Source organism: Staurois parvus, unplaced genomic scaffold (genome assembly GCF_062004578.1).
Source record: "Staurois parvus isolate SC_StPar_1 unplaced genomic scaffold, SC_StPar_1.0 ptg001467l, whole genome shotgun sequence".
In the NCBI taxonomy this organism is placed as follows: domain Eukaryota; kingdom Metazoa; phylum Chordata; class Amphibia; order Anura; family Ranidae; genus Staurois; species Staurois parvus.
This window is the reverse complement of record NW_028319263.1, coordinates 134,449-157,500: the sequence shown is the minus strand read 5'-3', so window position 1 is coordinate 157,500 and position 23,052 is coordinate 134,449. Positions and strand designations below refer to the sequence as shown.

Genomic DNA, 23,052 nt, shown 5'->3' with positions numbered 1-23,052 from the left:
GAGGCTGCCATCTTAACCTCTGTTGGATCTGCAGTTTCCTTGGTGCTGCTCATGTGATCCGTTATGACCGCAGCCATTTGATGACTTGACAGTTCGGTTGAGATCTAACGTAAGCACTGCAATAGTTGTAATAGGTTCAGGCAGTGCTGGGATGTAACTGTTTGTGGAATCCATTACATAAGTGTAAGGCTACGTTCACACTAGCGTTGTGTGCAGGCGGCAGAAAGGCATTTGGGAAGCGTTTTTACCGCTTCCCAAGCGCCTCGGACAATTGCAGCACATTGCACTACACATTGCAGCACATAGTGCTGTTCTAATGGGAACGGTAGTGGCAAAACGGACGCCTCTGGTCGAGTCAGGAGGCGTTAAAGCCTCCTATTTTAGTCTATGGTGCCGCTCCGCAAATGCCCGGCGTTTGCAAGCAGTAACACCATTCAAACCTCACTATAGGCATTTGTGGGGCATTTTTAACGCTTGGCAAACGCCTAGCAACCGCCACTGAACCGCGCATGCAGCGTTTGCCAAGCGTTAAAAAAAGCTCAGCGAACGCCGGACCAACGCTTGCCAAACGCTATAGGGGCATTTGGCAAGAGTTGGTAGAACAGTCAAGTGTGAACGAGCCCTAAGTAAGGTGTTCATGTCTACAGCCGGGAGTCTCGGCTTTTACAAAGTTATCATCCTTCTGAGTCCTCCCCGGCCATTCAGCAGTTTCTTTATCTGATTCTCTTCTGACACATCAGCTGCAGCAGTTCTGTCTGATTCTGGCTGCATAAGTCCTTGTCAGATGAAGTCATCCTTGAGGTGTTGGACTATCATTACTTCCACGTTAAAGCAAACCACGTAAACGTTTACTGATAAAGTGTGCAACACTCTCAGGTTAGAGGATCAGCTTCTTCCAGGGCTGTTTCCAGTCGCGGGTTGTATAGGGACTCTGAAACTGCACCTGTATTTGCAGTTCTTTCTTTATGAAGATGGACACCTTAATAGGTTGTTTTCTACCCTCAGCACTTGATGGCTTTGTGTCCGTTTGGTGCAGATTGTTAGAACGTTATCTGTTCCTTCTGTAGATCCCGCCATATCTCACAAGGCAAAATCTATACTGGTAGCAGATGTTCCCGCTGTTAAGGACCCAACCTATAAGAAGCTGGAAAGCCTTTCCTGAATTCTGTTCTCGCTGGCAGGTTTTGCGCTGCACGCGGTTCTGGTTGAGGTTTTATTTGACTGCTGTAGTTGATCTCTTATCATTGGATGCACGGAGCACATGAAACTTCAGCCGTGATGACTTATTGGAAGACTCTTGTCTCCTTTCTCACATGAATCGCCTGTTGGTGTGTATGTGTCGGGTTCTTTACCTAAAGTGCTGGATTGCAAGACTGACATGTAAAAAGCATTTGATCCTCATGGCCTTCAAGAGACAGCTGCTCTTTAGACGAGCGCTAGATATTCTCACCAAGGATGTTATTGATGGCAGGAGCACCCATCTTCCCCTGCGGCAGGAGCACCCATCTTCCCCTACGGCAGGAGCACCCATCTTCCCCTGCGGCAGGAGCACCCATCTTCCCCTGCGGCAGGAGCACCCATCTTCCCCCTGCGGCAGGAGCACCCATCTTCCCCCTGCGGCAGGAGCACCCATCTTCCCCCTGCGGCAGGAGCACCCATCTTCCCCCTGCGGCAGGAGCACCCATCTTCCCCCTGCGGCAGGAGCACCCATCTTCCCCCTGCGGCAGGAGCACCCATCTTCCCCCTGCGGCAGGAGCACCCATCTTCCCCCTGCGGCAGGAGCACCCATCTTCCCCCTGCGGCAGGAGCACCCATCTTCCCCCTGCGGCAGGAGCACCCATCTTCCCCCTGCGGCAGGAGCACCCATCTTCCCCCTGCGGCAGGAGCACCCATCTTCCCCCTGCGGCAGGAGCACCCATCTTCCCCCTGCAGAAGGAACCGAAGGCGCAGACTGCGAAGTCATCTCTCTCGCTCTCTGAGTGTCAACATCAAGAAGTGACCAGGGGCAGACTGACCATTTGGAAACTCGGGCACTGCCCGAGGGCCCGGGGTCAGTAGGGGGCCCCATGAGAAGCCCCTGGTACCTTTTTCATAGGCTTTTTTGAGTTTGGGCAAGGACACAGGGGCCCCATGATCCCCTATTGCCCGGGGGCCCCATGAGATGTCAGTCCACCCCTGGAAGTGACCCTTTAGTTTCTCCACTCCTTTTGACGTTGGGGGCCCACCTGAAAAGTCTGCTAGTCAAATCTGCCGCGTTCTCAGACAAAACAAAAAGAATTATGTTTGGAAAGAGAGAGTATGCAGCAGACTGTTACTTACCTGCAGGCAATTGAGAAGATTTCGCTAGTTGTGAGGATTGTTTGAAACAATGGGGTTTATTTACTAAAGCTGGAGAGTGCAAAATCAGACTCCCTTCTGCATAGAAACCAATCAGCTTCCAGGTTTCATTGCCAAAGCTTCATTGAACAAGCTGAGGTTAGAAGCTGATTGGTTTCTATGCAGAAGGGAGTCTGATTTTGGACTCTCCAGCTTTAGTAAATAAACCCCCATGTGTCTGATGTTGATACAATGTATCTTTTGCAGTAAATACAATTCCACTAAAATGTGGGCTTTATAAGAAAACAGAAAAACACATAAGAGAACATTAACCTGAAGGCTGCGGGCAGCTCCTAATTAAAGAGTAACTACTGGCTGTATGAGGCTGCCTCCTTAATCAGGCTGGGGACCCAATGGCTGCACATAGAAGAGGGGAACAGAGAAATGGGCACCAAACAGGCCGTAGTGTAGTATAACAATTTATTGGAGTAAATATAAACCTAAATAAGTTGCACTCACAAGCAAAAAGGAAATAAAAGCGTATATTAGTGGCAGGTGTCCAACCTCAAGGAAGGGGGCGTGTCAGCCTTCAAACCGCGTTTCCTGATGGTCCCAGCTGATCCAAATCTACATCTGCTTGGATGCTTGAAGTCTTTTTTTTCATATTTGCTTGTGACTACAACTTACTCAGGTTTATTTTTGCTTTAAAAATTGTTATACTACACTATGGTCTGTTTAGCACCCCCCCACCTTCCCCTAGTTCTCAGACAAGCCTTGCTCTACCTGATGGTGGTTCCCCTTTTTTCCAGAGTGGGAGGACATCTATTGACCGTTGTGGCCACTTTGACATCTTGCCTTCCAGATGGTTGGACACAGGTTGTGATGTCCCTGGGCTACAAACTTGAGTTCCGTTCCATGCCCTCTCCTCCCTTCAAACCTTCTTATGTTTCCTCACAGACTGACAGATCTCCATCAGGCTTTTTCTGGCCTTCTACAGAATGGTTCCTGTTCCTCCTACGGAATGGTTCCAGGGGTTTTATTCCAACTTAAAGGGGGCATTCGTCCCATTTTAAACTTCAAAGCCTTGAATGTTTTGTATTTGGGTCCACAAATTATAGATTGAATGCACTAGATCTGTCATTACCGACCATTATTCGGGATGCTCTCTGGCTTTTGTGGACATCAAAGTTGCTTACTTGTATGTCCTCATCTTTTCAGCACTCCAATGTTTCTGTTGGTGTGCTGTAGAGCCACAATATTACCAGATCGCAGCCTTGCCATTTGGCTTATCGTCAGCAACTTGAGTGTCCAATAAAATGTTGGTTCTAGTGTGGGCCTGTGTGCTCTTTCTTTGAGCATCGTTGTTTGATTCTGGACATGTCTAAAGGCCTGGCTTGGCAGTTCAAGTATCTGGCTTTCGAGTCAGAAAATTCCTTTCTTCCTGTATTTTGGATAATTATCATAGCATAGTGGGTCTCTGGCATCTTGTTGGTGCAGGGAACCTGGTCATTGGGGGAATTTTGTCTCCTGGTAAACCTCCTTGAAGCTTTCAAAATTTGGCTTTTGTTTTATACTTGGCTCAGCCTGTTGGAGGACCATGTGATCCGGTTTCAGTCTATATAAACCATCAGGGAAGATCCAGAATTCTCATTAGAAATGAAGAGTGAATACTGTCCTGGGCAGAACTTCATGTTCCAGCCTTGATAGCCATATAAATTCCAGGCTGTAGACCACGGTTTCTCAACCAGGGTTCCTCCAGAGGTTGCTAGGGGTTCCTTGAGCAATGAGTAGTTTGTGGCTCTAAGAAAAGTTCCCACAAATGTAAGGAGCATTCTTCTCACTGACCATCACACCACTGTATCATGTGTTGTAGATATAGTCATTTTTTAGCCGGGGTTCCCTGAAACTGGGAAGTGATTGTAAGGGTTCCTCTGTGTTTAAAAGTTGAGAGAGGCTGCTGTTGACAGGCAGATTTTCTCAGCTGACAGCAACTGGACCCAAAGAATGGCTTCAATGACTGTGGTGTTCCAGGACCGGTGTCACAAATTGGGGACACTGAATGTGGACCTTTTAGGTTTTGCAGCCAACTGGACAGATTTTTATTCAAATACAGGGATCCAGTGGCAGAAGCAGTGGATTCTCTGGTTGCTCTGTAGGCTTAGTGACGTATTCCTTTTCTCCCCTGAAACTGCTTCCTTGTCTGCTCTTCAAGATTGAGATGTGGGCATTCCAGTGATTCTTGTTGCTCTGGAGTGGCCTAGAATGGAGATTGTGAAATCATCTCTCCTTTCGCGCCACCTTGTCCAATCAGAGAACGCCTTTTATTTATAGAAAAATACAAGGCTTTCTCTGAATGGCAGCGGTGCCAAGCAAGCAACTCCCTGTCTCCAGGTTATAGAGGGGAAGCCACTGAAGCAGAATACTGCAGGGATTTTCAGCATCCCCAGTGGCCTTAAAAGAGAAGTGTGGCCTTTTTATTTTCCCTGTTTATACTTCCTAGGTGGATGCAGCATCAGTCTGATCTGTCCCCCACCAGCTCTAAGGATGAGCGCTCAGCAGTCACATGACCACTGATTGCGGAGTTCTCACAGCCGCTCTGAGCAGAGAGTGCTGACTGTCACCGCTGTCTGCTCTGCCCCCCAGTGCTCTCTGGAGTGTTGGGCTGTGGAGGGGGAAGGGCCAGCTGGCTCAGGCTCTCAGGAGCTTGCTGAGACGCTGAGTTAGGTTCCACTCTAGGCTCTGGAGGGGATCCTGACTTTGAAGTCGAGATCTTTCCCCAGCCTGGACCAGCTGAGTGATGTCAGCCAACAGTGGACTTCAGCCCGCTGTCAACTGAAAACGGGTCACAGGAGTGCAGAACAAACTGCACTCCTATGATCCACAGAAATACAGCCAAAAGAGCTTTGCCTGTACTTCTCCTTGTAAGGATATCAGAAATGGATATTTACATCAAGCCAAGTTGGACCAATGTAAAGATGGAAAAAAGTTAATTCCTGGCATTCCACTATAAACTACATGTCCATATAGGAATACTTTGTCCTCAGGGTGCCAACACCTCTGTGAAATTGGTTAACAGGTAATAAAGCTGTTACTAAGGGGACGCCGAAAAACAAAAACTGCAGTAATAATGCTTGGGACAGACTGCACCATATATGCCATTTTTTTTTCAAATAGTTACAACTTGCGCTCCGACCTTCTCTGACGTAATGGCTAAACTTCCATGTGAGACTGTCCAAGTGGCCAGTAGAGGCCCTGTAGTTTGAAGCTAAGCCATCGAGTCAGAGAAAGTCAAACAACAAGTAAAACCGAATCAGAGAGGAGCATAGAATAGTCTCTGCTGACAACTAAACGTAAATGTCATAATTGTCCTGACATATAATATCAAAACCTGCCCTCAGTTATTGATTAGTTGGTCTGTAAGTATCATGAATAATGTCCCGTGTAGGAAAGCCCTCATTTCTTGCAGCTGTATTTGTGTGAATGTTTATTTAACATTGAATATATAAGTCATCTTTTTTTCTTTTCTCTGACAGGTCTACCAATAACCGTCCACAAAAACTGCCTGAATGGGCAGCAATAACCTGCCCTGTTGCCACATCAGTGCACTGACTGTACTAGGTCTTTGTGATTTAATCGCTGTTAGTAGTGAGATGCATGGAACAAACACTGTGATGTGACACAATCTGCTATGTCATACTATGCGGCTGGTTTGTTGAAGTACTTGGGCGCTAATTAATAAGACTGGACTTGAAAGCTCTTCAGTTTATCATGGATCAAGCCATGATGGAGAATCCTGTCACATTGGTGATCAAAGCTCCAAATCAGAAATATGATGACCAAACCATTAATTGCTTCCTAGACTGGACAGTAGAAAAACTAAAGACGCATCTCTCAAAGGTTTATCCCAGCAAACCGGTGAGTAGTGAGCAGTGATTTCTTTTTTTGTTTACAAACGATTTTATTGAAAAAAAGGTAGACAATAAAATAACACATTTTCAGATTATATGGATAGAAAAAACAAGGCACTTATGAAAAGTACAATTCAGAAAAGTCTATTGTAGTAAGAAAGAGAAGAAACAGAAAAAAAGTAGATTGCAAGTACATGAGATACGTTAGTGATGAGATAGGTTGACTGAGACATCCGTCAACTATATTTGACAGTAACTGTTCACTGGAAACATTGTTAATCATGCAATAAATGTCTATAATCCCTCCATGATTCCCATTTTTTATCAAATAAGTGCATCTTATCCAGCAGAGTATAATGAATGCGTTCCATGAGCATTACAGCATCAATTCTGTGTAAAATGGAGGCCAAAGGCACAGCATTGGACCTCCAATGTAAGGCAATAGACCATAAAGTGGCAATACACATAGTATGTATCAATCTCATAATGGCATCTGGGACCCCTGGGATGTGAGCCCCCAATAGACAGGTCTGTATAGAAAAGCGTACTGGGGTACCCGCCAGTGAGGTAGCCACCTCGGATATCCTGTACCAAATCAATGAAATGGACGGGCAGTCCCAAAATATATGCACCAAAGTGCCTGTAAGGCCACAGCCCCGAAAACATAGAGGGGACGTTTGTGGGAACAATCTATGTAGTCCCGATGGGGTATAATACCATCTAGTTAAAACTTTAAGGGCCGTCTCACAAACAGAAAGAGATCGAGAACTTTTACATATATTATCCACCATGGAATCCCAATCCTCATCCGAAAAAGTGGTGCCACTATCCTCCTCCCACCGTTGTCGGTATAAAGGAGGCGTATGAAAAAGACAAAGCAAAGATTGGTGATAAAAGTTAGAAATAAGGCCCCTTCCCCTAGGACAGTCACGGCTGGTACGTTCAAAAAAAGAAACCGGAGAAGATGGTATAAGGCCAAAATGTAATTCAAAAAAGTGTCTAATCTGTCGGTAACGAAGGTATTCACGAAGGGGAACATCAAAAAGCGTGCGCAGCATATCAAAGGTAATATAGGATCCTCCTCTTTGAAAATCAGATAATCTGATAAGAGATTGATCATACCACCAACGAAAGTGAGCAGAGGGATTTCAAAGTTATTAGGAGAATTAGGGCTTGGTTACACAGGTACTGACACCTTGTACAATCAGTCCTTCAGGGACATGGAAAACCTTGTAGCCTCCAAAGCCGGCTATACACGGGTCGAATTCTGAAAGAATTTTCTTTAGAAAATCTTTTCTAAGAATTTTCGTTTGAATTTCACACCATTAGTGGGTCACAGAAACAGCTGATTTTTGTGTGACCGTTGTGTGATCGGCATGTTTGAATTTTTTTTTAAAACAAATGAATTTTGAATCAATGATGGGAGAATCATGCAAGAGATAGAAACAAGCATGAGCTGTGACCTGGAAAGAAAAGAAAATTCTTTGCCACAAACATTCTTTTCTGTAGCAATACTAGAATTTCGAAATCAATGGTGGCGCCATCGGATTACAAAATGCACAAAATTTCCGATTTTCTAAAGAAAATTATTTTCGAATTTGAATTTGATGCAGATAGCTTGTAGTGATTGGTAAAGTGCATATTTTGGCTGGGCACAGATGGGAAATGTAAAAAAATGAAATGTACTAAGAAAAATTAAAGCCAGTTTGACTGATTTTAACCCGTTCCTGGCAGCTCTTTCAGTGGACATTCTTGCTGGTAAGAGGAGCGGCTTCCCCATCATGTGACCAGTGTGCTTCGCTCCCACATCAGTCACATGATCAGGAGCCTCTCACTGGCTCTCAGCACACAAACTCAAACCTCCAAATATGTATTTTGGTGCCAGCTGGGTCAGCCCACTTTTTCTGTCACTGTATATATGCAAAGACTGTAGTAGGTGCTCCGTGACTTGTGAGATGAGGGCCAGGATCTGGTCAGGTGATGCACTTACCAGAGATACATATAATATGAGCATTATATGTATAATCCTAATGATGAAGACATCGTGGTTTGGTCAGCGGCTGGGGTGTCATCAGGTGACACACAGGATGGAATCTCGCACTCGGGGTCACACTCCGCTCATCAACTCATCACACAGCCTAGGATACTGGCTCCACACTCCCAAAAGGGCTCCATCTTGTGAGGCTCGCAGTAAGCAAGCCAGGACAAACAATGGTGCAAATAGTGTAGTACCGTTTTTATTAAATTGTATAACAAATCCAAAGTAGAAGATCTAACTCACATAAAGGTCAAATAAGTGGCCTTCCTGGTGGCCATGTACAGCTAGGCGTCCAAACTGGGGGGCTCACCCTGACGCGTTTCGTGCGAACCTTTATAATATCACTATGGGACTCTTGTCACGTTGTTATATATAGACATAATATCGCTTGTTCCTATTTTCACTGCCTTTTTGTCATGCTGTACACCTTTAGCGCTGCATATCTATTTATTTGATTCTTCTGAGGTGTTGAGGTTTGCCTTTTATGCTCGCTGCTTTTATAAGATCAATACGTGATTGCGCTCACATTTACTCTTTATACCACTGTATATATGCGTTACATGGTCAGGAAGATGTTAGATTCGGTCCACCTGAAACTTTTTGGTTGGCAGTTGCTGGAGAAATCTCCTGGTGCCCCTTATAACTCTCAGAGATTTCACTTCACTGTAGTCTCCATGGGGTTTATTTACTAAAGCTGGAGAGTCCAAAATCAGACTCCCTTCTGCATAGAAACCAATCAGCTTCTAACCTCAGCTTGTTCAATGAAGCTTTGGCAATGAAACCTGGAAGCTGATTGGTTTCTATGCAGAAGGGAGTCTGATTTTGGACTCTCCAGCTTTAGTAAATATACCCCCATGAGTCTGCAAGCCTGCTATGGCCACTACGGGAGGTTCCTTCTCTCCTTGAAGAAAGACCTTTTTAATATATTATTTTGATAAAGAACATGGCATAACTGATAGTGCCGAAGGGCGGGCACCACATGGTTCCTATATTGACCTGTTTCAGTCTTCAAATCAACCAGTTCACATGCTCAGTTGTAGCTATTGAATCCTAGACTCAGGTTGTTCATACATTTTGCCTAAGTCACTATTAAAAGTAAACCTGAACCCCATTTAAACCATCCAAATCTTCACAAGATACTTACAATTACCTATGTTAGAAAGAAAGGCCTCTTATGCATCCCTTTCTGATCTGGTCTGGTCATACTCTGCAAGATTTCCTTCTCTCGGTCTGTGTAGTAATTTTGCACTGTTTGACTATTGATTCCTCTCTATATGCAGGACAGCATGGATAGAGGTATCTTCTGTGTCCGCTATTGTATTTTGACAATCAGCACCCACAGTGGTCTGAATACAGGAACACTGACTGCTTCTGATTGGATGTACGTGCTATTTGGCTGACAATTTTCCACCTAGCTCTCTAAGGTCCAAGACTACTGGGCAGGAGGGTGCTGACAGGGCATAAAAGGGTAACAGCAGAAAACGACCAAGTGGTCCATTGAGTCTGCCCACCATTGTGGTCCAATGAGTCTGCCCTCCATTGTGGTCCAATGAGTCTGCCCACCATTGTGGCCCAATGAGTCTGCCCTCCATTGTGGCCCAATGAGTCTGCCCTCCATTGTGGTCCATTGAGTCTGCCCTCCATTGTGGTCCATTGAGTCTGCCCTCCATTGTGGTCCATTGAGTCTGCCCTCCATTGTGGTCCATTGAGTCTGCCCACCATTGTGGTCCATTGAGTCTGCCCACCATTGTGGCCCAATGAGTCTGCCCACCATTGTGGCCCAATGAGTCTGCCCACCATTGTGGCCCAATGAGTCTGCCCACCATTGTGGCCCAATGAGTCTGCCCACCATTGTGGCCCAATGAGTCTGCCCACCATTGTGGCCCAATGAGTCTGCCCACCATTGTGGCCCAATGAGTCTGCCCACCATTGTGGCCCAATGAGTCTGCCCACCATTGTGGCCCAATGAGTCTGCCCACCATTGTGGCCCAATGAGTCTGCCCACCATTGTGGCCCAATGAGTCTGCCCACCATTGTGGTCCATTGAGTCTGCCCACCATTGTGGCCCAATGAGTCTGCCCTCCATTGTGGCCCAATGAGTCTGCCCACCATTGTGGTCCATTGCACATGTTTACGGACGGACTTAGTGACTATTGAGGTAGTGAGGGTGATAGCTGAACTCCAAGCTTGGTGAAAGTTATGAATTATTCATATGATTGCCAAAGTGTGGCAGTTCACTAACACCATGTGGGACTCCAGAAAGGGTCACTGGGAGTCTCAGTTTATGTGGAGTGAAAGGACGACCATGCTAAGCCATAGTCATCCCCCAGATTAAAATTTGACAGCAGTTTTAACCTTAATCAAGTTGGAACACTTTTGGCTTTAACCCCTCGCCCTCCAGAGGATTTACCCCCCTTCATCACCAGGCCATTTTTTGTGTTACGGCGCTGCGTTACTTTTACTGATGATTGCATGGTCATGCAACTCTGCACCCAAATTAAATTTATGTCCTTTTCTTCCCACAAATTGAGCTTACTTTCTGTGGTGTTTGATTGACTGTGCGGTTTTTTATTTTTTGCGCTATAAGCAAAAAAAAGACCAACAATTTTGAGAGAAAAAATTTTTTGGGAATTTTTGCTATTAAACATGTGCAGTAAAAATAAAATCAAATTTCGTCATAAATTTCGGCCAAAATGTATTCTGCGACATGTCTTTGCTAAAAAAAAAAATCCCAATACGTGTAAATTAATTGGTTTACGTGAAGTTATAGCATTTACAAATGGCGGTATAGATAATGGGATTTTTTTTTGTTCTACTAGTAATGGCGGCAATCAGCGACTTTTAGCGGGACTGTGGTGACATTCTGACACTGGTTTGAAACTAACTTGGTGTCACTGACACCCCAATGACACCAATACAGTCATCATTGCTAAAAAAAACCCCCAAAAAACTAATGGCACAGGGAAGGTAGGGGTTAATGTGAGGGGAGATCAAAGAGTTAACTGTGTGCTGGGAGGGTTTTACTAGGGGGTAGGGTGTGTGTTCTTCACTGTAAGCACACTGATTGGGATGGCTGTGCTGTGTACAGCCATCCCGAGCAGTGTGCTCAAGCTAACAGGGAGGAAGATTTTTTTTGTTTGTAAACAAGACAATCTTCCTCGCCGTCGGTGATTGTCGGTAATCACCGTCCGGGACCCGGTGATTGACATCCATGGCCGCCCCTACCCGGAAATGCAAAATGATAGATAGAGATATATATATATATATATATATATATATATATATATATATATATATATCTATATCTATATCTATCTATCTATGTGTGTGTATGTATGTGATTCTGCGCACAGGTGCCGCCCTGTAGCAGTGTATTTGCTATAGGGTGGTCCTTAAGCGGTAAGATATACAGGATTTTACCTGCTTCTTATGGCGGAACTATACTCGCCTTCAGTCCAGCGACGCAGTGTTTCGGAGCTGCCCACTGGTTGCTGACCTCTTCAGGTGGCTGGCTTCCTGGTCTCGATTGCCAGCCACTTTCATTGGCCGCACGCGCGGGAGTTCAGTCATGCTTCGGCAATGCTGAATTTGTACACTGAGCTGCGTGTGCGCAACTCACTATACAGGGGCAGACAGGCAGGTAAGTAACTCTAATGCAGAAGTGACAAAGAATGTCTTTTCTGCATAAAAAATCCTGCCTGTTTGCCTATTTATACTTTTTCCAATAAAGTTCCACTTTCTTCTTCACAATCAACCTAATCCCTAATAAAGGGGGAAATGTTATAATCACCAAAACATGTTAACTGGCAACATTTGGTAGACTTTTTATTGTGAAAAATCTAAATTCTACCTGGAATGATTGCTACAGACTTCATACAGCAATCTAAGGCACTAAATTCCAGGGCGCTCCCAGCATTATACTCTTCTTTATTTAGTCATAAATTGCAAACAGTAGAAAAACAATTAGAACGCATTCAGCCTGCGAATATTTCCCTGCAAGTTGCTGCTTTCTCACGGCTCCTGGATCACTAGTTACTGACAGCGAATGGCACACTTCAGTTGGCTTCTATAACACAGCTTTGTCGGGGATATAAATACACCCTAAGGATTGGATGGGTTATTCTTATTATGCGCACTTTTTTTAAAGACTAATTTCACTTTTAAGGAAAAAATAATAAATTCACATATTTTTGCAATAAAAGAGTGCATTTAGAATTTTTACCTACTGCAGCCTGCAAAGTATTGCACCCGCTATCAGTGGGCTGCGATCGGGGAGAGGACCCCCCCTTCCCTCTGTCACAGGGGAAGGGGGGCAGGTACAGGAACATGTTACACCCTAGGTACTTATCCTTGATAGAAAACATTGTGAAATGCATGTTAGGGTCCTTAAAAGTTAAACATGATGTCATGCTGAATACCTTTTAATACCCAAATTGCAGATGTTCCCCAAGGAAAACTATTTGGTATCGTCAAACTGCAAGTCAAGGAAAATGTTGTTCCATGTATTTTTGTTAATTGTACATTGCAGAATACTAGACAGTTCATATTCATGACTACTTGGCTTATGCTGGCACCTTCAGGTGAATGAACACTGCCCAGAAAAAAGCAGAAGTTTTGTGCCCATTCATAACCCTTCCTAACTCAACTAAACCTCAAGTTTTAGCAAATGCTCTCTTTTTATGGGCTTAGTTCCCTACTTCTAGCCTGTTCTGAACAGAGTGGGCTTCCAAATCAGGTAGGGAGTACCCCCTATACAAACCATCCATGTAATGGCTACCCTGAAGGGTACGATTAGCTCTATATCCCTGTCCTCGTCTTGTATTTCCACTGTCTCAAGTAGGAATTTTATGCAGGCATCTCTAGATTGTGAGATGAGCTGTCAGAGGTCTTCACTGGTTTAGAATGCCTGGGAAACAAGCATGAGTTCTCTCCTTCCCCTCCTTTCCTTTTGCAGGAGGATGAGGCATCCGAAAAACATCCTCAAGATAAGGAAGAGGAGGAAGCTGTCGAAGATCTGGAATTCACTGTACACGGGTCCTCCTAGGAGGAATATTGGTGTCCAGGGCTGTCTCCGACACAGTAGCCCACCTTAGACTTCCTGGTTAATTTTGGAGGTTCAGTGGGTGCATTGGACACCCTGGCTGCCGTTGTGCTGCATGCTGGGTGTCCGGGGCGCTCACATGACCTTAATGAGGGGTGGGCTCCCTCAGGTTCACCTGCCCTTCTTTCTATCCATGTAAATGCATGTGCCTCCATTGTGAGGACTCTCAAGATTTGTAGAGTTAGGACCACAGATACTCAGGGTGCCGTGATGTGGCTCTGTGGCTTACGTATGTATTTGCAAATGTGTGCTAACTAAACCCCTGTTTTTAAATGCATGTTCTTAGACGGGTTAATTTGGTTTTTGATAGTTGGCTAACTGGCTGGCAGTTTGAACCGGCTTTCTTATCCCCCTCTTTTGATAAGTTATACCTATCCATGTTCCTTGCCGACAATCGCCATTATTAGACTGGGGCAGGCTGGCAAGTTGGACTGGATAGTCCTATTTTTTACTTTGTGACGCCTTCCATGTTCACTGTTTAAAAATCCAGTTATGGACCTGGGTAGGGGACCAGTTTTTTTTCTTTTTTTTTCTTTGATGTGTGCATGAACCTTACCACTGCCTGATTCTTCTTCCCCTAAAATCACTGGTTTGGGTGTTGGGAGCTGCCACCAACATCCCAGGTCCTTTCCAGCGCACCCACCCTTGGGGGAAGTATTATGTGCCGATTGGGAGGGAGGGTTTCCACATCTGAAACATTTTCGACAACAGTATTCGATGACAAAATATATAAGAAATCCCCCACTGCAAACTTACTGATTATCACCTCCTGAAAAAAGTGTAACGCCAGATATTGAACACAAAAAATCAAACCGGTGATATCTGGGATCTGCTTCTCCTAATCACCACACAAATCAAAGTATAATATACCACAATGTGCAATAATTGACTCCTGACAAATAGGGATATGGCCGGATTTACTTGTCATGAGTGAATTATTGTGTATTTTCATATATTTACTTTGTGGGCAGTGTGCTTCACTATTGTTTAATAACCGTACTCCATGGAGGAAGAATTCTACAAAAATGGTGTTCTTAGCTGTTGACCTGGCCCTTTCCTACTTGAATAAGACCCTGAAGGTTCCAGTGGAGAAGGTCCTGGTCTTTCCAGACACCACGAATAAGAGGTTAGAAGCCCCTTTTAAGGTGTCGTCCTCTCTGGTAGGAGTGGCTTTGCAGCCCGTAGTAGCTGAGGTGAGCCAAGCCATGTGGGCAAAGTATGCTTCGTTTCAGTGTATGGGAACCAGGGGTCTTGCTATCTGACAGTTCTTGGAATATTTCCAAGAACCCGGCATTTCTTGGTGTGCGTTTTGAAAGGCGTGGTAGTGGGGTTCTCGTCTATTTTAGTTGTGAGTTTTGGGCTTGTTGGCCTTGTTACTGTGTTGCCCATAGACAGAACATGAAGTTCTGCCCAAGACAAGGTCAGGTCCCCACTTCTTCCTGAGCAGCATGACTTCTTATCCTTCCTTGATGGTAGATATATGTTCAGTGATTGGGGACATCCCAAGTAGTCCTGAATGTGAACTGCCTTGTAATGTATCATTAAGAAATGAGGATTTTTGTTTACCTGTAAAAATCCTTTTCTGGGAGTACATCACAGAAATTGAGCCTTAGCTGAGGTGGGAGGGTTATGTGTGGGTGGGTCATTCCTGGCTTCTTAGGCCACATTGACCACTTACCTGAAAATGGCAGCATAACCCAAGTAGTCATGACTATGAATTGCCCTGTTTCCAGTAATGTACTTATAAAGTCATTTCTTTTGTATAGTTACCCTTTACATTAAAGATACTTTGTTTTTTCCTTAGTTAACCAAGGATCAGCGACTTGTATATTCTGGTAAACTCCTCCTTGATCACCTGCAGTTGAAAGATGTTCTCAGGAAAGTAAGTATATTCTATGTGTGAGATTATTGTACAATTTCAGTGTTTCATTACTGTCCTGGGATTGGCCCCTTGTGTATGGCAGACTGCAGGATACTTGTGTTGGCAAAAGTGGTTGGGAACGTTGAATTCTCATTTTAAGTTGGATGCCTAAAGTGCTATTAAATATAAAATATATATAAATAAATAACATGTTATACTTCTCTGCTCTGTGCAATGGTTTTGCAAACAGCAGGCCCAGTCCTCCTCTTCTTGGGTCCTCGGCGCTCCTGGGTCCTCCCTCCTGCTGAGTGCCCCCAGGGCAAGCGGCTTGCTCTGAGGGCACTCATGCGTGCTCTCTCCCGAGCTCCTCTGTGTGTCACTAGGACATACAGAACTGGGCTCGGCCCCACCCCCGCTCCTTTATCACTGGCTGTGATTGACAGCAGTGGGAGCTAATGGCTCCTGCTGCTGTGTCTGAGCCAGTGAGGAGGCAGAGACCCAGGAGAGCAGCTGCTCTCGTGCACAGCGCTGGACCGCGATCGGGCTCGGGTAAGTATTAGAGGGTCAGTGGGGGGATCTTCATACTGAAGGTTTTTTACCTTCATGCATAAAATTAATGAAGGGAGTAAACCTTCAACCTTTAGAATCACTTTAAGTAGAGGTGATTAGGGGAAAAGCTCTAGTTTAGTTTGCTTGTGGGCTCCATCTTGTACTGCCTACAGTTGGGTGATTGTTGGGATACAGTAGATCAGGGGTGTCACACTCCATTTCATCGCGGGCCATATCAGCATTACGATTGCACTCAAAGGGCTGGTTTTATCTGTAAGACTAGATGTCCAGAGCACCCCCCCCCCATTATATCAGATGTCAAAATCCCACACCCTCCCTAACATCAGCGTGCACCCCCTTTGGGGGCAGAGCTGGAAAGCAGAAAGTGCAGGGTATGGAGGAGGACCAAAGGAGGAGTGGAGTCAGCTAACAGTGTCAGCTGAATGCTGAGACGAGGGGAGGCAGAGATGAGGGGGTGCTGCAGCTGCTCTGAGAGGTGCAGGATTTAGCAGAGGAGTTCTGTTCTCCTCTCTGTTGCCGACTGCTGAGACAAGGTGAGGGAGGAGACAAGGGGGTACCTGCAGGAGAGGTACAAGGGTCACATGAAATGGGCTGGAGGGCCGGATTCGGCCTGCGGGACTTGTGTTTGACACCTGTGCAGTAGTTGATAGTTTCTAAAGCCTTAACCCTTTTGTTGACAGATCATTTTTTGCATACGTTTAACCCCTTGACGCCAACGTAACACAAATATGCGGCCTCACAGAACGGGGCTTTTTTCCGTGGGGCCGCATATTTGCGTACCTGTCTTTGTGCTGGGAGCGCGCCACACGGCTAGCTCCCAGCACAACGACGGCGGTGTCACTGAGAGCACCGGGTCCCGTTGTAACAATCGGGAGCTGCGACTCCCAATTCCGAGTCACATAATCGCGGTGATAGTCTCTGATTGGCTATCACAGTGATCAGTCACTGTACAGCCCAGCCCCCTTGTTTTTTTTTCTCTCTATGAATGGAGGAGAGAGATACATTGTATCATTATATACATCATATTATACATTGTATTTCTCTAACTCCTGGCATAGAGGGGAAAAAAAAAGTTAATAAAAAAAATAAATATTAGAAAATAAAGAAAAATACCTAGATCAAGGTTTGATCTAGTTCAGTGCCAGGGTAAGTTTTTGGGTCGAGGTCAGGGTCAAAAGCTCAGGGTCAAAGGTCAGGATTTAGAAAAAAAAAAAAAAATTGGTTTCAGTTAGTGTCAATGTGTTTTTAGGTAAAAAAAAACAAAAACCAAATGTGCACTATTGTTTCTGGGCTGTACTATGGGTACAAATAACACACATTTATGGGATCGCTGCGGTCGCCAAGAGCTGGAGAATTTATTTTGGGGTGTTCTTTGGTGGTATTGGTGGTAAATATTTTTTTTTTACTATTTTGGGCCAGTTCTCCTTTGATAATAAAAGAAAAAATGGAGATATCCATTACCATTTACCATCAAATGAAAGCCCAATTTGTCCTGAAAAAAACGCAGTATAATTCACCTGGATGTACAAAGTAGTTGTGACGATATGTACGGTTTTACTAACACATGTCAATGTTGCAAAATTGTGCTTAGGCATTTAGATTTGTTTTACCCTCAGGCGTGAAGAGGTTAAAAAATCATTTTAGGCCTGAAGATTACACAAAACCCCCAAAACATATATTTTCTGAAAGACACCCTAGAGCAGGTTTTCTCAACCAGCGTTCCCTGGAACCCTAGGGTTCTTCCAGAGGTTGCTAGGGGTTCCTTGAGCAATATCCGCCTCTCAGGTTTCTGCTGACACCATTGATATTTTTAGCGATCTATAAGGTGGTAATTCTTCCCAATGACCACAAGTGTAAGGAACATTCTTCCCACCGACCATCACACGAATGTATCCTGAGCTGTAGATACGGTAATCTTTAGCAGGGGTTCCCCGAGACCAAAAAGTCATTTGAAGGGTTCCTCTGTGTTGAAAAGGTTGAGAAAGGCTGCCCTAGAAAATAAAATGGTGGTAGTTACAATTTATGTCACACTATATTGCTGTAAAGGTCTAGGAAATTCAAAATTTCAGTAATAAAAACACTGTGAATTTTAGGGCAAAAGAAAAGCCATACATTGGCCAAATTTTTGGTAAAAGATGCGGTTGTGCCGAATAAATTTTTTGCGTCACAGCGCTGCATTACAATTGCACGGTCAGGCAATGCTGTACATAAATTAAATTTATGTAATGTTTTTCCCCACAAATAGAGTTTTCTTTTGATGGTATTTGATTTTGTTATAAACAAAAAGACTGACAATTTTGAAAAAAAATATATATATTTTTGACTTCTTGCTATAAGACATATCCAATAAAAAAAAAAAAAAAAATTCAGAAATTTAGGCCAAAATATATTCTGCTGCATGTCTACAAAAAATCCCAATAAGTGTATATTAATTGGTTTACGTGAAAGTTGGAGCATCTACAAATGGCAGTATACAGTCAGGTCCATAAATATTGGGACATGGACACAATTCTAACATTTTTGGCTCTATACACCACAATGGATTTGAAATGAAACGAACAAGATGAGCTTTAACTGCAGACTGTCAGCTTTAATTTGATTGTATTTACATCCAGATCAGGTGAACGGTGTCGTTTGGTTTTCAAAAAATTTCCAACATGCCCAGTCACTCAAATTCGATGGTCGCATGAAAATCGTCCGTTTCTGTGACTCACTAATGGTGCAAAATTCAAATAAAAATTCTTACAAAAGTTTTTTGAAAGAACATTCTTTCGGAGTTGGACCCGCGTATGGCCGGCTTTAGAGTCACTTCATAATAAAATCTCATTCAGAGTCAATAAATCAAGCTGAAGTTGTAAACCACTGTGGAGCGTTTGGCATTGGAATGCAGCATGGCAGAGTATACGTCTTGTTTGTGCATCTTATACAAACTGTTCTTTTGTGCTTTGTCTTGCAGCAAGATGAATATCACATGGTTCATTTAGTATGTGCCTCCAGGACGCCTCCTAACTCCCCTAAACCAAGCACCAGCAGAGAAAACGCTAGAGCTGCAAGCACCAGCAGTAAATCAGTAAGTATGGAGCTGTGAGCGTATATCCGTGTACATCCCCTTCGTTTATCTAACATGCGTGTTCACTAACCCGAAGTACCGTATATTTAATAACTTGCAAAAATTCTGCTGCTGCAATTAGAGTAAAGCTTGCTTTTTCATAATTCCAAAAGGTCACATTTTATTGTTGTTGATTAAAATATGCTGTAGTGCACCCAGATTCCTTGTTAGTCCCCTTACTGGTCCATGGTTCAGCAGTCTCCTAGGTGGAGAACCGGGGCGCTTAGGGGAAGATTCCTTGTTAGTCCCCTTACTGGTCCATGGTTCAGCAGTCTCCTAGGTGGAGAACAGGGGCACTTAGGGGAAGATTCCTTGTTAGTCCCCTTACTGGTCCATGGTTCAGCAGTCTCCTAGGTGGAGAACCGGGGCGCTTAGGGGAAGATTCCTTGTTAGTCCCCTTACTGGTCCATGGTTCAGCAGTCTCCTAGGTGGAGAACAGGGGCGCTTAGGGGAAGATTCCTTGTTAGTCCCCTTACTGGTCCATGGTTCAGCAGTCTCCTAGGTGGAGAACAGGGGCGCTTAGGGGAAGATTCCTTGTTAGTCCCCTTACTGGTCCATGGTTCAGCAGTCTCCTAGGTGGAGAACAGGGGCGCTTAGGGGAAGATTCCTTGTTAGTCCCCTTACTGGTCCATGGTTCAGCAGTCTCCTAGGTGGAGAACCGGGGCGCTTAGGGGAAGATTCCTTGTTAGTCCCCTTACTGGTCCATGGTTCAGCAGTCTCCTAGGTGGAGAACAGGGGCACTTAGGGGAAGATTCCTTGTTAGTCCCCTTACTGGTCCATGGTTCAGCAGTCTCCTAGGTGGAGAACAGGGGCGCTTAGGGGAAGATTCCTTGTTAGTCCCCTTACTGGTCCATGGTTCAGCAGTCTCCTAGGTGGAGAACCGGGGCGCTTAGGGGAAGATTCCTTGTTAGTCCCCTTACTGGTCCATGGTTCAGCAGTCTCCTAGGTGGAGAACAGGGGCACTTAGGGGAAGATTCCTTGTTAGTCCCCTTACTGGTCCATGGTTCAGCAGTCTCCTAGGTGGAGAACAGGGGCGCTTAGGGGAAGATTCCTTGTTAGTCCCCTTACTGGTCCATGGTTCAGCAGTCTCCTAGGTGGAGAACAGGGGCGCTTAGGGGAAGATTCCTTATTAGTCCCCTTACTGGTCCATGGTTCAGCAGCCTCCTAGGTGGAGAACTGGGGCGCTTAGGGGAAGGCATTCAGGAGGATAAACGCTGCAGTGTCAGTGCCATCATATGGGGTTAAAAAGAATTGAGTATAAGCGCCTTGATATGGATGTAAGCTGCTATGCACAAAAAAAGCTAACCAATATCACCCTAAAACAATCTAAACCAGAGTGCAGCGCTAAAAAGAGTAAATGCAAATATAGCGTATAAATTATGAATAAATAAGGTGCAAAGAGTTCAAATAGTAATGTACTCCAGACTAAAGTGACTCTTGTGCTCTGATAATTAGGGGGTCCGGTATCCGTGTGATAGTGGTGAAGGTAGTGCTGTCAGGGCTCCGGGTATGACCAGAGGTGTGCGGACTGACATAGGGATACGCAGGCTTCAGGTATGACCAGAGGTGTGTGGACTGACACAGGGATACGCAGGCTTCAGGTATGACCAGAGGTGTGTGGACTGACACAGGGATACGCAGGCTTCAGGTATGACCAGAGGTGTGTGGACTGACACAGGGATACGCAGGCTTCAGGTATGACCAGAGGTGTGTGGACTGACACAGGGAAATGCAGGCTTCAGGTATGACCAGAGGTGTGTGGACTGACACAGGGATACGCAGGCTTCAGGTATGACCAGAGGTGTGTGGACTGACACAGGGATACGCAGGCTTCAGGTATGACCAGAGGTGTGTGGACTGACACAGGGATATGCAGGCTTCAGGTATGACCAGAGGTGTGTGGACTGACACAGGGATACGCAGGCTTCAGGTATGACCAGAGGTGTGTGGACTGACACAGGGATACGCAGGCTTCAGGTATGACCAGAGGTGTGTGGACTGACACAGGGATACGCAGGCTTCAGGTATGACCAGAGGTGTGTGGACTGACACAGGGATACGCAGGCTTCAGGTATGACCAGAGGTGTGTGGACTGACACAGGGATATGCAGGCTTCAGGTATGACCAGAGGTGTGTGGACTGACACAGAGATACGCAGGCTTCAGGTATGACCAGAGGTGTGTGGACTGACACAGGGATATGCAGGCTTCAGGTATGACCAGAGGTGTGTGGACTGACACAGGGAAATGCAGGCTTCAGGTATAGTGTAAATAAGACAATTTATTAAGACTAAACAACACAAACGCAGTGCAAGGTAACATAACACAGTGCAAACAACCCATCCTCCAACAGATAACCATATATACAAATCAAATGTAGTCGAGCAGGTCGGGTCGGTAGCAAACGGGCAAACGGTACCAGGAGCGAGCGGAAGAGTGGTCAGGAATAGCCGCGGTCAGGACAGGCGGAGTTCATTCAGAGTCAGGATCAAAGCAGAGTCAGGATCAGGCAGGAAGCAGACAGGATACCAGGTACAGGGGCTCATGGGAAACATACACCAAGGCACTGACTGCAGGTCTGGCCATTCCTTAAATACACCTCCTGCAATCAGCCTCAGGTGATGGCTGACTGCAGGAGTGAGCTTCTGGTTGCTGAGAGCACCCGCTGGCCAGCCCTGGTACTGCAGCCCACACGGCAGATGAGTCCCACCACTAATGGTGAGTCCATTCCTGACAAATGCGCACTCACCGGACGCGCATTAATATGCGCTTTGTATAAATTATTCCAGATGTCATCTGGTGTTGGGTGGTCCTCCTAATATAAGGTGGTGTGGCACCGGTGTAGGTAATCCTTTTCCCTTGAATGGGTTCCCCTGTGCTCCTGGTGGATGGTATCCCTCTTGATGGGCAGACCTTCTCTGTACTGCAATGATCCGTCCAGGGAGCAGGTCTGTGGACTAAAGCACTTGGCATACTTTGCCATAGTGACATTGTTCCCGGCATTACTTACTGTATCAGCCACAGTGTTAAGCTGGCCTCAGGCTTACGTGCCACCAATCTAACCAGATCAGTCACCTCGTGTCTTTGGATCTGTCTTCATGTTACGTATTTGGTAACACTATTTTATTATTTATTACATGCTACATATTGGGGAAGATTTATAAAAACTGCTGCACACAGAATCTGGTGCAGTTGTGTATAGTAACCAATCAGCTTCTAACTTCATCTTGTTTAATTAACTATTACCAATAAAACCTAGAAGCTGATTTGTGCCATGAACAGCTGCACCAGTTTTAGGAAATCTCCCCCATGTGTGTATTCTATGTTAGATATTTGTGCCTAGGAACAGATGACCTGAAACTGCCTTAAAATGTAGTTCTAGAGAAACCAATGGGTTTGTGTTTATATATAAAACAGTGAAACTGCATAAAAGCAGAATAGAAGGTTACCCATAGCAATCACGCAGATTCCAGCTGCCATTTTCAAGTGCATGTTTCAAAATAAAAGTTGATATTGGAATATTTATTGTCCTAAATGGTAAATGAGTCTTTTTATGCCATTTAATACAATATCTTTGTTGCATACTAAACCTTTTTTCAGAACTAGAATACGATGACCGTGAGAATGTCTTTGGGCAATATAAAAACACCACCTGATGGGATATATGTACATGAAATGAATGCACAACATTGCAAGTAATCCATGTTTTTCTAGCAGCTATTGCATTCAGGTTTATGGGCCTTTTCCTCTGGTTTATATGTTTTGAGTGTCGAGTTTTTCCTTTGAAAATCTTACAGAATATAAGTTAAATCTGACCCCACATTTCCCTTTTTTTTTTCTTTCTTTTTAGGGCTCAGAGCACTCAGGATCCGCTTCCCCAGTATCTGCAAGTCAGGATATGCCGTCCACATCATCAAATCATAGAAACGAGGAGAGCTTGAGACACCGCCATGCCTCCCACTCATCTGCCAATACCATGCATGACTACTTTTCATACAACAGACAACAGTGAGTTAGAATTTGTGAAATCAACTGTATACCTTCACTCAAATAGCTTTTATTTTTGTTGTCTAATTTATTTTTATCTCAACATAAGTCACCAAATAAGTCATAGAATTAAATATTGAGTCATGTAGACATTGAAATTACA

At 44.8% G+C, this 23,052-nt stretch overlaps 1 protein-coding gene across 1 annotated transcript in view; it reads left to right on the top strand.

The window, feature by feature from the left end:
• HERPUD2 (HERPUD family member 2) overlaps positions 1-23,052 on the top strand; it is a 45,259-nt gene that overhangs the window by 1,479 nt on the left and 20,728 nt on the right. Inside the window, exons 2-5 of the mRNA XM_089662401.1 lie at positions 5,850-6,231; positions 15,168-15,245; positions 18,751-18,864; positions 22,753-22,910. Of these exons, the coding sequence (XP_089518527.1) occupies positions 6,085-6,231; positions 15,168-15,245; positions 18,751-18,864; positions 22,753-22,910 (497 nt within the window). The 5' untranslated portion in view covers positions 5,850-6,084. The remainder of the gene's footprint in view (positions 1-5,849; positions 6,232-15,167; positions 15,246-18,750; positions 18,865-22,752; positions 22,911-23,052) is intronic.